General features: G+C 49.8%; 2 protein-coding genes across 2 annotated transcripts in view; both read right to left on the reverse strand.

The window, feature by feature from the left end:
- The window catches only part of IGSF8 (immunoglobulin superfamily member 8), a 32,458-nt gene extending 25,211 nt beyond the window's left edge, over nt 1–7,247 (reverse strand). The window contains exon 1 of the mRNA XM_079958086.1: nt 6,950–7,247. Coding sequence (XP_079814212.1) covers nt 6,950–7,004 — 55 coding nt within the window. The 5' untranslated portion in view covers nt 7,005–7,247. The remainder of the gene's footprint in view (nt 1–6,949) is intronic.
- Nucleotides 1–13,323, reverse strand: part of LOC307205600 (uncharacterized protein) — a 286,408-nt gene that overhangs the window by 130,359 nt on the left and 142,726 nt on the right. The gene's annotated exons all lie outside the window — the stretch shown is intronic.

Here is a 13,323-nt window from a genome sequence, read left to right on the forward strand (position 1 = left end):
AGGGCTCATCTAGTCTGACCCAGGCAAGGAGAGTCCGTCACCTTCCGAGGAAGACAGTTCCACTGTCAAACAGATAGCTCTGCATAAAATGTTTAGCTGGAATCATTTTGTTTGTTTATACCCCACCTTATTTCTCTGGCAGGGACTCAAGGCTGCTAACAGATAAAATAAGAACAGCTAAAAAGCACAGGAAGAATAAGAAAAAACATTCGTTAAAAACATTAATAGAATTAAAGGTTAAAAGGTAAAGGACCCTGGACAGTCAAGTCCAGTCAAAGGTGACTCTGGGGTTGTGGCACTCATCTCGCTTTCAGGCCGAGGAAGCCGGCCTTTGAAGGTGAGCCGGAAACTACAACTAATCCAAAATGCGGCAGCCAGACTGGTGACTGGGACCACATAACACTGGTCTTGAAAGACCTACATTGGCCCCCAGTACGTTTCCGAGCACAATTCAAAGTGTTGGTGCTGACCTTGAAAGCCCTAAATGGCCTCAACAGCCCAGTAGACCTGAAGAAGCGTCTCCACCCCCATCATTCAACCTGGACACTGAGGTCCAGCTCCGAGGGCCTTCTGGCGGTTCCCTCCCTGCGAGAAGCCAAGTTACAGGGAACCAGGCAGAGGGCCTTCTCGGTAGTGGCACCCGCCCTGTGGAATGCCCTCCCACCAGATGTCAAGGGAATAAACAACTACATGACATTTAGAAGACATCTGAAGGCAGCCCTCTTTAGGGAAGCTTTCAATGTTTGATGTATTAAAGTATTTTGATAATTTGTTGGAAGCCGCCCAGAGTGGCTGGAGCAACCAAGCCAGATTATTATTATTATTATTATTATTATTATTATTATTATCATCATCATCATCCACAGACAGCTTTCCAGGTCATGTGGCCACCCCATTGCGGGGATTCAAAGCGCCGACCTTCTGATCGGCAAGTCCTAGACTCAGTGGTTTAGACCACAGAATTAAAGCTATCTACCTATGATCTATTAAAAACACATTAAAATCAGCTCTTTTCCATTTGGATCTTGCCCTTCCTACCAAAGGACCCTTGCCAAGGTGTGGAAACCAGGCTAAAAATCCCCATCTCCCTCAACCAGACCCTTGGTCATGTTCAGTCGCCCTCCTCTGCATACGTCCCTGCTTGTCGATATCCTTCTTAAACTGGGATGCCCAGAACTGGACCCAGGATTCCAGGCTGGGCCTGGCCAAGGCAGAATAAAGCAGTGCTATCATTTCCCTTGATCTGGCCTAGAATAGCCCTGGCCTTTTTTGCTGCTTCATCAGACTACTGGCTCATGTTGAGCTCAGACTAGATGACGCTTGGGGTCTCCCTTCCATCCCTACGCTTCTGTGAATGTATGCGGGGGGGGGCGTTGTAGTGGGTTAAGGCTGGGCATCGAAAAAGCCCCCCCCCCCACTGCCCAGAAGATGCACTGGAAAGAGCATGGTTTTTTTAAATACCGGTAATTTTTTTATTAAAAATTTAAACAAAACATGTTACAGTGGTACCTCTGGTTAAGTACTTAATTCGCTCCAGAGGTCTGTTCTTAACCTGAAACTGTTCTTAACCTGAAGCACCACTTTAGTTAATGGGGCCTCCTACTGCTGCCACGCCGCCGGAGCCCAATTTCTGTTCTCATCCTGAAGCAAAGTTCTTAACCTGAAGCACTATTTCTGGGTTAGCGGAGTCTGTAACCTGAAGCATATGTAACCCGAGGTACCACTGTATCTTAAAACATATCATCCTTAATTCCCATCCCCATTCCCCCCCCCTTCCCATAAAACAACCTCAGTCCCAATCTCTGGTTTCTTTATGAATGCTTTTCTCTGCATGTTACAGATTTGTATAGATCCTTAATTTGTCTAGCTGTTTGTTATCAATAAAAAGTCCAATTCACTTTGTTGCATCTTTAAGTACCGTATTTTTTGCTCTATAAGACTCACTTTTTCCCTCCCAAAAAGTAAGGGGAAATGTGTGTGTGTCTTATGGAGCGAATGCAGGCTGCGCAGCTATCACAGAAGCCAGAACAGCAAGAGGGATCGCTGCTTTCACTGCGCAGAAATCCCTCTTGCTGTTCTGGCTTCTGGGATTCAGAATATTTCTTTTCTTGTTTTCCTCCTCCAAAAACTAGGTGCGTCTTGTGGTCTGGTGCGTCTTATAGAGTGAAAAATACAGCACTTTGTAAAAGGTTCCCATTAATCTTTAAAGACACAGTTATCCTTGTCCCATAGTTTATGTGGGAAAGAGCATGTTAAAATATGACACCCCAATCTCACTCAGTAAATGTGGGGTGTTCAAGAGGACCTCAGTGTGCGGAACAATCTTCAAGAGCTGGAAAACAAAAGCAGTTCTCTGCAATTCAGCTCAGCTGGGAATCAGGTCCTGTCTCCCCAAGCCAGGAGGAGAGAGAGAAAAATACCACACGGCCCTTAATTCCATAACAGACTCATTAAGCCAAATGAGTCCGCTGGAGAACCCAGAGGCGAGGAAGGGCTGCCCCAGAGGGGTTGGGGCTCCTTCCCTCCCCCTGGCAACTGGGGCAAGAGGATTCTCTTCCCGGCAACAAACAAATCAGCTCTGTTGATTACAGAAATCTCCAGACCGTGGATTGGGAGTGTTGCAGGAATTTATGTCTAGGTTGAGGGGGGGTATCTGCCCCTCCAGCAGATCTCATGCACATGCAGCCCACTACCAAAACCAGCACCAGCACTTTTGTGACTTGTCCCCACAAAACACTTCATCACAGTTTCTTCCTGCCTATTCAAAGGGCCTTTGCTGCACAATACCAAATGTAAGAATTCACTGATCAATGGATCTCTGTACTGGCTCACTGGGGAAACTTCAGAAATTCATCTAGACCTGTGAGCTCAGCTCCTCAGCAGCCCCTCTGCCTGAGGGATAATCCCTGGCATCCTGACACCTGAGTGCCAGACAGGTAGCCATGCCAGAAATAACAAACCCAGATGAAGACAAAAGGGTGTGATGAATTTGGCTGGGAAAGAGGGAAATGTAAAGATCTCTTTTGTTCCACTTGATGGGTGTTTGGTGGAGGGCAAGAGGAACCATGGGGCAGGGTCCAGGATGCTCAGATTCCTGCCACCAGACCTCCCCTTTCATGATGTAACCGTGATGTATGAGTGATGTAGTTTGGGGGGAGTGTAACATGGGGATTAGCAGCTAATAAAAGTTTGGGGGCTCTTTTGTTGGGGGCTTCCATCTTGCTTATCAGTGAATTGGAGTCCTGTCGAGACAGTTTCAATCAAGACCAAGCTGACTGGCTGCTGTTTTGCTCCAATTTTCCTGGTTGGTGTCTTTGTTTTTTTGTCCAAGGGAGGCCTCAGATTTCTCCGTTAACAGGAGCAAGAAGAAGAAGAAGAGCGACTCCTGACTGTTCCTGCTCCTGGACGCACAAGGCGATGGTCACAGAACTCTGCACGTGATTATGGAGAGGCGGACATGTGGTCCGGTGCACAAGCACAGCAAAGGAGACAAACGGCAGCAACAGCAGCAGACCAAGGAGAACAACAGAGCTGCCTTCTTCTCCGGGGAGGAGTTGCAAAGGCAGAGACCCACATCTGGGGCACCACGTGGGCAGCAGGCAAGATCTAGGTCAGCCCACCTCAGCCCCCTCCCCTCCCAGGCACCGCAGACCCCTGCGTGACTCGAATCTGCAAAGCAGACAGGGCGTGAAAGGATGAGGCCGTCCTCGGGTTTATTGAGAGGCAGCATGGCCCAGCGGTCAGGGTATCAAGCCAGGATCTGGGAGAGACGAGGGTCGGGATCCCTGCTCTTGCGGAGTGTGACCTGCCTTTCTCAGCCTCACCCACCTCGCAGGGTTGTTGTGCAGATTAAATGAGGAGGTGGGCAGAGAACTGTTGGCACCACTTGGGGTTCTTGGGGGCGCGAAGGTGGGACAGAAATGCCATTTACGGTATAAATAAACAGGCTGCAACTCCCCAGGGAATTTCTGCTTGTGGAAATAAGGAAAGGAAACGTGAGCTGTTGCTAGGTACTTTTTTTCCAAATCTATAAATCGAAAGCCTCTGCAAGGAATCCAGTGGCACCAATTTGCCTCAGCTTTGCATCTGCTGCTTTGCATATATGTAGATAGATGCAAATAGGGGGAGCTGGCTCATGGGGCAATGGGGCACTGCCCCCCAGGCCGCCTCGTGACTGACTGACAGCTTCCTCCTCCTGCCATCCCAAACAGTCACATGACATTTTAATGACAAATTTCTGCAACAGAATAACGGGACTGCTCTCTCCCCTTCCCCTATTGATTCCTTCTTTCATCTCGTCCTGCTGCCTCTCCTCCCCACCCTTAAATTGGAAGCACCTCAGGGCAGAGACCTCTCTTTTTGCTTGTTCTCTACTGTGGATAAAATTCACTGCACATAAAGAATTTTTGCAAGAGCCCCAGTACGGTGACAGGAAGAAAGTGGTCCATGAGGAATTATTCCTGTGAAGAGCAGTGCACATTAATGCCTCAGGATAAATAACTAAATAAGAATCTTATTTAGCAGCTGAGTTGTTGCAAGCCAGGAAATCTGGCAGCCCTGTCTCTCTTTCCTTCCCATAAGACACACTTTGGAACTCCCTGCCTATTGATATCAGGCAGACAGGCGCCTTCAACGAATCTTTTCGGCACCCGCTAAAAACATTCTTGCTTAGTCAAGCCTGCCCAGAGAAATGCTGGTGCTAATTTTAATCTGTTTTAGAATTTTAATTTTTTGCACATTTTAAAGTACTGTATAGTTTTTTTTTGGGGGGGGGACCATTGATTTTTGTGAACTACTATAAGGTTGTTGAGGTTTCACAACAAAGAGCTGCGTAAATACTATGCAATAAATAAATAATATAGGCATGCAATACTTTTTTCAGGGTTGGTGTGAATAAGGATTTTTTTTTAAGATGATGAGAAGCAGTGTCAGGGTAGAGGCTAGAAATGGAGATTTGGGCCAGGGCAGGGGTTGGGGATTTCTGAGCCTCCCTCAACCATTCCTCATGAGGCATCCTTCCCAGACCCTTGATCATCTTGATAATAGGTAAAGGTAAAGGGACCCCTGACCGTTAGGTCCAGTCGTGGCCGACTCTGGGGTTGCAGCGCTCATCTCGCTTTATTGGCCGAGGGAACCGGCGTACAGCTTCCGCGTCATGTGGCCAGCAGAACTAAGCCGATTCTGGCGAACCAGAGCAGCGCACAGAAACGCCGTTTACCTTCCCGCCGGAGTGGTACCTATTTATTTACTTGCACTTTGAGGTGCTTTCGAACTGCTAGGTTGGCAGGAGCAACGGGAGCTCACCCCGTTGTGGGGATTCGAACCGCCGACCTTCTGATCGGCAAGCCCTAGGCTCAGTGGTTTAACCCACAGCGCCACCCCATCAGGATAAGGGTCTCTAAATCTATTAAATCTATTAAACCCGCACCCTGGTTCCAATGCCACTCTATTCCTAGAATCCCACAGGAGGCAATGGTGGCTTTGAAAGAGGATTGGAGACAAATTCATGGAGGAGGAGAGGGCTATCGAGAACCACGAGCCACAATACTCAGCCTCCAAAGGCAGAGGCAGCAATTTTTCTGGATGACAGCCACTGGAAACAGAAGGGAGGGAAGGGCGTTTTGGTGCTCCAGTCCTACTCGCTGGCTTCCCACAGGACTGCAGGGGGGTGGTCTAGATGACTCGGGGGGTCCTTTCCAACTCTACAATTCTACGAACTGTTCAGCTACTGTGAGAAGAGGATGCTGAGCTGGGGGAGGGGCACTGGCCTCATCTAGCAACCTCTTTTTGCATTCTTATTTTCCAGCTTGTCCATGTCCTTTTTAAACTGGGGCGCCCAGAACTGGTTGCTCTGGAATCGTTGCAAAAAAACCCCCCCAAAACCCAGGGATCTTAGTGCGAAAAGCGGTTCATAAATTACAAGATAATTGTTATTAATAATCATATTTGCTGAGCGAGGTGACAGAACCTGAGTCTTCCCCGCCCCCCTCCTGCGCATTTTGCCAAGCAGAACCCCCCCCCTTTCTCTTTCCATCTGTCCACCCCGCTCCTCCAAATCCTCCCAGATGTCCCTCCAAAACTCCTAGATTAGGTTGGGGGTTTATCAGGCGGCTGGGGAGGGAGGGCGTCAGTCAAGCAGGTCTGGGAGAGGCGTTTGCAAAATCCTGGCAGGCTAGCAATTCCCAAAACCCACCAAAAGGCTGATAGGAACCACATTCTGCACCCCCGTCTCCTGAAAACCTTCCAAGCCAGTAAATGCTTCTAGCTCTCTCCCCCCCCTCCCCCCCCCCGGTTCCATTCAGCAAAAACCGAAACCTTTCAGCCTGGCTGACTCAGGCCTGGATGGAAAGATCTTTTTTCTAGGAGCCTTGAAATGTGTCAAAGGAAAATAAATGGCATTTCTGCTGTTCCAAGACAAGACGCTTTGTACTTGGCGGGGGGGGGGGGGGTGGAGATAAAGAGACAGAAAATGAAATCGGATGCAGCCACGCCACTAACAACGCCCCCCCGCGCCGCCGCCCCGAGTTCTTTACCAGGATGCACGAGCAGAGAAATTGCACAATATTTCGCCCCCAGCATAAAATGCAAAGGGAAATCTCTGCGCTCCCCTCCCCGCAATGCCTGGCGAGATCAAAGTCTTCGAGGGCGGCGCGCATAAGGAAAGCAGGATTGCAAACCACCCTCTTTTTGCAAGCAGAAGGGGGGGGGGACCAGTTGCGGAGGCCCCCACCCATCCAGTCCCTCTGCGCGCCGTTTCTGGCTGAGGATGCAACAATGAAGGCTTTGGCTGCCTTGCGAGGGCGGGAAGGGGGGCGCGCAATCGAGCCGCCCCCAGCCCCTCCCCATAGACCCCCCACCCTTCTCCTTCCGACCCACCAGGCCCAGCAAAAGCTTCTCCCCCCCCCAAGAAAAGGAAGTCCAAGCGGCTCTGCGCACCCCCCGGACTCACCGGCCAGCAGGAGCAAAAGGAGATCGGGCATCGCCTGCTTGCAAGCAGCATCCATCTCGGAGGGAGGGGGGAGGCTGGACCGGGGCTGGCCGCTCGCAAAGGATGAAGATGATGATGATGATGATGCTGAAGCCCCACCCGGGAGGAGGGGGCGCCTCCTGGCTGCTTCCCGGGCTCCGGAGAGGTGCGGGGGCTCCTGCAAAGCGCTCCCCGCCTGGCCACGCCTCGCCCCGTCGCCCCGCCGCCTCGTGCCCGCCAGATGTGGGGAGGAGGAGGGAGGAGGATGCTCAGGGAAGGTGGGGAGGAGGAAGGGCGGGGGATCGAGCGCGCATTCGCACTCTGTGCATGCTCAGGGGACTGCCCAGGAAAGGTTGCCTTGCTCGCATGCTTCTTAACCCGCTTTGAAGGACTGCGGATTCGTTGATCCAGATCAAAGCAGACGAAGGTGGCGGTGAAGGGACGGAGCAGGGGAACCGAGCGCGCTTTTGCACTCTGCACGTGCTCAGGGGACTGTCCCGACAGGTCGGCTTTGTATATTTCAAAAGCACTTCTCACCTGCCGTAAGGGAATGGTCATAAATATATTTTTTAAATATTTTTATTAGGGATTCAACATAACAATTTATCAAAAATACATCATCCGCATTTCCCCCCCATTTTCCCCTCCCCCCTTCCCCCTAAAAAGAAAGACACCCCCCCCCAGACTTCCCTCACCTCCTTTCTCTGGTTTCTCAGCACGTTATTCTCTGCATGCTGTAAAATTGTAAAGATCCTCAATTTACCTATCTGTATATTACCAATAAAAAAATTGTGAGTGTTTATTCAAACCCTGCCAAGGAGTCCAGTTCATTTTGTTGTTTCTTAAAATACTTTGTAAAAGGTTCCCATTCTTCTTTAAAATCACAGTTATCCTTGTCACGTAGTTTATGTGTCAATTTCGCCAATTCCGCATAGTCCATCAATTTCTCTTGCCACAGTTCTTTAGTCGGGGTTTCCTCATTCTTCCATCCGTGTGCTATTAAGACTCTTCCCGCCGTTGTCGCTTACATGAAAATGTGTTTTAATATCCTTGGCAGGTCTTTTCCTACAAGGGATTGGTCATAAATAGATCTATTATTGTCCATATCCCACTTTTTTTTTTTTCACTGAGACAGGGACTCAAGGCAGCTTACACAAATTAATGGCGCAGCTGAAATGCAGAAGGCTAAAAACGTATGAAAGAGCATCGTTAAAAGGCAGTTAAATGCCATGAAAAACAAATCTGCCAAAATGCAGATCATAAAAACAGTGTGGCGTCATTTAAAAGACCTTTATTTTAAAAACAGTCAGCTCCCAGAGGCCTCTGGGAATGAAACAGTCTTCCAAACCCCAGTTGCTGGAAGCCCCGGAAGGGGGCAAAATGTTCCTGCGCTTGGACCCTGCTTGCAGGTTTCCTTCTGTGGCGTCTGGTTGGCCACTATGAGAACAGGAGGCTGGACTAGATCCCTTTGGCCTGATCCAGCAGCAGGCTCTTATGTCCTTGTGAAATTTGGGACCTGCATTTGCACTGGGAAGGTTTGGGAAAATGAAGAAAATTCTAATAAATAAACCAGGAGAAAGGTCCTCTTTTCCACCCTTCAGTTCCCCCTGATTCCCACTGGTGTGAGTCAGGAAAATGGGTGCAAAGTGTGTGTGTGAGGGGGGTGCATTTAGCTGTGGATTTGGCCAGTGCTGAGCATCCCTCTCTGATGCTGTGCAACCAGGCCCTGCCATGTGCAGTCTCAGAAACAGCCACTTCGTGTCGCCAGAAGCCAAACGGACGGATGTGTCTCCATCTTTCAGCAGGGCCAAGAAGACACACTTATTATTTGTTCTCTGGTTTCTTAATTACTTCCCCGCTACCCTGAGGTCCTGGGGGGGTCGTGACATTTAAGAAAAACAGTTTCAAACAACTTACAACCATTACTGTTGTCGTTTAGTCGTTTAGTCGTGTCCGCCTCTTCATAACCCCCTGGACCAGAGCATGCCAGGCACTCCTATCTTCCACTGCCTCCCTCATGCTGGCACCTTCGAGAACACTGTCCCACCATCTCGTCCTCCATCATCCCCTTCTCCTTGTGCCCTCCATCTTTCCCCATATCAGGGTCTTTCCCAGGGAGTCTTCTCTTCTCATGAGGGGGCCAAAGTCTTGGAGCCTCAGCTTCAGGATCTGTCCTTCCAGTGAGCACCCAGGGCTGGTTTCCTTCAGAATGGAGAGGTTTGATCTTCTTGCAGTCCATGGGACTCTCAAGAGTCTCCTCCAGCACCAGAATTCAAAAGCATCCATTCTTCGGCAATCAGCCTTCTTGATGGTCCAGCTCTCACTTCCATACATCACTACTGGGAAAACCAGAGCTTTAACTATACAGACCTTTGTTGGCAAAGTGATGTCTCTGCTTTTTAAGATGCTGTCTAGGTTTGTCATTGCTTTTCTCCCAAGAAGCAGGCGTCTTTTAATTTCAGCCATTATTATTGGACAGCAGCTCCTGGGAAACAGCCTTGCTCCCATTCAGGCCCTTGGGGTCCCTCTGGTCCAGCCTGGCCTGGCAGCAGAGTCCGCTGGACGGTTTTAAGCAGAGCTGGTCCTCTGTGATGGCTGTTTGGGTTGAGATTCCTGCACTGCAGGGGGTTGGTCTAGATGACCCTCGGGGTCCCTTCCAATTCCACAGTTCTACAATTCTATGAAGTTCTGGGGTTTGGGCCAGGGGGGTCTTTTCCCAGCCCTGACCCGTACATGGAGATGCCGGGGTTGTGTCGGCAAACTTCTGTGTGCAAGCCAAGCGCTCTGCCACTGAGCGATGGTCCTGCCACTAAAAACATACACAGCCTCTAGTCCTCATGGAGGCCAACAGACAGATCTAGATAGGAGCAAAGAAGCTGAGTCAGACCCTCGGGCCTCACCTAGCTCAGGATTTCAGTCCAGATAATGCTGGTTTGGTTTCGGTTTTAAACCATAACATATTTCTAAAAGATGTTTTTGACTGTTTTTAGGCTGTTTTAACTGTTTTAGAATGCCTCTGTTTTGCCTTTAAATTGTAGGCGTATTTGCCCCCCTGGTCTCCTTTGGGGGGGAGGAAGTTTTTCTATTTTACCTTTTAGAACATTCATTTAACTTCCTTTCTTCTCTTTCTGTGGTTCAGTTTGCATGCCATAAATCCCTGCGTGTTTTACAAAAACTAAATCATTCAGTATTCCATTATTTCATCCATCAAAACTCATTTACACTGTTGAATTTATCTTAATGCTGCCAACGTTTTCAAGTGTGCACAATCCCCCCCATATATTCAATAAACATTTTCCAATCTTCTTTAAACGCATGTTCTTCTTGTTCTCTTATCCTATAAGTTAAATCTGCAAGCTGCACATATTTTCCAAGTCCACCACGAAGGACAGAACATACCCTCAGCCTCATTGCATTTCTGATTCAGTCTTAATTTATCACTGTGAATTCTTCTAATTGGCATCCCCCCCCTTTTGTCTTTACAATCAAGTGGTTTATAACTTTTGCAAAACAAATAAATCCACCTGCAAAACTTGGAACAGTGACCCAAGGTGACCACCATTGTTGGCAGGTAGGGAATTGCGAGTACGCTTAGTCAGCGAAGATTTCCGCTCCCATCTTTCCTGCTCTCTGTCGGAATTTAGCCGGAGGTTTCTGTCGCAATCTTGTTTGTGCTGCAGAGAAGAAACACCCCCGTCAGGGCCGGCCTGGAGGAGGCCGGAGATCTGGGGAAGGAGGGAGCATGTTGAGCCCCCCATCCGTGGAAGACAGTGTCCTTACAGAGACCCAGCTCATTCCTGGGCCCACGCAGGCCAGCGCTGGAATCTGAGACCCGGGAAGAGCATGTGAGGAGAGCGAGGAGCCATGTGGACTCCACATCCCAGGAAAACCCTCCCGGCTCTGGCCATGGCAGGGCGCTCTCATCCCAGCCCCAGAGATTGAAGGGGAATGGGAGAGGCAGGAGGAAAGTGGGGCAGGAGAAGGAGGAAGGAGGCGCTGCAGGAAAGGAGATTCTGGCTAAATATAAGGAAGAACTTTCGGAGGGTAAGAGCTGTTCGAAGGGGAATGGATGACCTGGGAAAGTGGTGGGCTCTCCTCCCTTGGAAGTTTCTCAAAAGGGATAAGGGATGCTGGTGGCGCTGTGGGTTAAACCGCAGAGCCTAGGACTTGCTGGGAGCCAGTGCATACTGGGAGCCATGCAGGTCTTTCAGGACTGGTGAATTATGGTCTCGGTGGCTGCTCCCAGTCACCAGTCTAGCTTTCTTGTTAACAGGGCTCCCTACACGGTGCATTCCCCAGAACACCTCTTTGGCAAAACTCTGTTACAGGTGGGAGACATAAATAAGAGCAAGGAAACCTTTTACACAGCCAGTTATAAAAGGATAAGATTGTTGCAGGAAACTTAGCGAACACCAAATCGGAAATACAGGTGTTAAAGGTTCCCTATTTTTGCATAATGGGACGTGGGTGGCTCTGTGGGTTAAACCACAGAGCCTAGGACTTGCCGATCAGAAGGTCAGCGGTTCGAATCCCCGTGACAGAGTGAGCTCCCGTTGCTCCTGCCAACCTAGCAGTTTGAAAGCACGTCCAAGTGCAAGTAGATAAATAGGTCCCGCTCCGGTGGGAAGGTAAACGGGGTTTCCGTGCGCTGCTCTGGTTTGCCAGAAGCGGCTTAGTCCTGCTGGCCACATGACCCGGAAGCTGTACGCCGGCTCCCTCGGCCAGTAAAGCGAGATGAGCGCCGCAACCCCAGAGTCGGCCACGACTGGACCTAATGCTCAGGTGTCCCTTTACCTTTACCTTTATTTTTGCATAATAGGAAGTAGGATGTTGTGGGTTGCCTCCCTTATAAGCACCACAAGAGCTCAGCATCTGCCTATTGCGTGTTTTTGGGGTTTGTTCCTCCTGGGCTGTTCTCCTGCCTCCCCTTCTCTCCCTTCTCTGCTAAGAGACTGTGACCCTTTGGCAGCAAAGCCACATTCCTGCTTCCTTCCCAGCTGTGGGGAGGCCTGTGGATTTGTCCGGCTTATTTGTATTTATTTAGTATTATTATTATCATTTCCAAGTTCCTGGCGGGGCTGCCATGCGAGGATGACCCCGGTCCCTTCCCCACTGCAGGTCCCCACCTGGGATAACATGAGGCTCTCCTCCCCATGGCGAGGTGGGGGCCATCCGGACAGGCCCCTCCAAGCCGCAGAATCGCCTGCTGCACCTGAGAGCTGCTCCAACATTTTTCCAACCCCGGAGCTGTTTGGAGGGCTGCTGGGATGTCCCACAGAGCACATCTTCCTCTGCTCAGATTATCATGGCCCCTTCCAGAGATGGATTGGGCAATCTCATCATAGCTTCCTGAATTTATTTGCACAGCTGCGGAAGGCTCTCCAATCGGCGTTGTTCATCATTGGTAAGAAGAGCCCTGCTGCTGCAGGATCAGGCCAAGGGCCCGTCCAGCCCAGCCTCCTGCTCTCACAGGGGCCAAATGTCCCTAAGAACCCAGGAACTGAGATAGACTGCCTCTGGAGCTGGAGGCTCCACAAGGACACCAGAAGAGCCCAAAGAGAAGTCCTCGAGTCCAGTCTTCTCTTCTCACAGTGGCCAGGGGTGCCCAAGAACCCAGGAATTGGCATATTGGGGTAAATTTGCAGTAAAAAGTGCTGATGAATGCTCAAGGGGACTTTAAAGCAAGCTGAAGCGTGCAGATGTGGAGAACCAAAGGTTGGCAAAAAGGAGAATCATCTAGCCTATGGTTGCCCTATTTCAAAAAGTGAAAATCCGGCACAAAAGTTGTGGAGATTTTTGAGGGCGGTTTTCCCGGACATTTTAACTGATTTTCGGATATTCCACCCAAACACTATTTCCAGATACAGTGGTACCTCGGGTTACATACGCTTCAGGTTACACACTCTGCTAACCCAGAAATAGTGCTTCAGGTTAAGAACAGAAATCAGACTCCTGTGGTGCGTCAGCAGCAGGAGGCCCCATTAGCTAAAGTGGTGCTTCAGGTTAAGAACAGTTTCAGGTTAAGAATGGACCTCCGGAACGAATTAAGTACTTATATGTCATACACTGTATGTCCTGAACATAGGGTAGACCAAGCCAAACCCCGTGAAACTGAGATAAACTGAAATGGGCCTAGTCGCCTTTTGCTGGTTGCATTGGTGCAATAGCATCTCCAGGTCTGCTGCAGAGACGGCCCCTCGCCCCCCCCCCCGACCAAATTCAAAAGGCAGGATCCAGCCTGGCAAGAAGCCGTGCCAGATCCCAGGGAGCAAAAAGCCCCAATTGAAGCAAGAATTCCACCACGGAGAAAAGAACTGTGAGTTGCCCCAGCCCCCCCATTGCAAAATCCCATTATT

This window comes from Podarcis cretensis (assembly GCF_951804945.1).
Source record: "Podarcis cretensis genome assembly, chromosome: 16".
Taxonomy (NCBI): domain Eukaryota; kingdom Metazoa; phylum Chordata; class Lepidosauria; order Squamata; family Lacertidae; genus Podarcis; species Podarcis cretensis.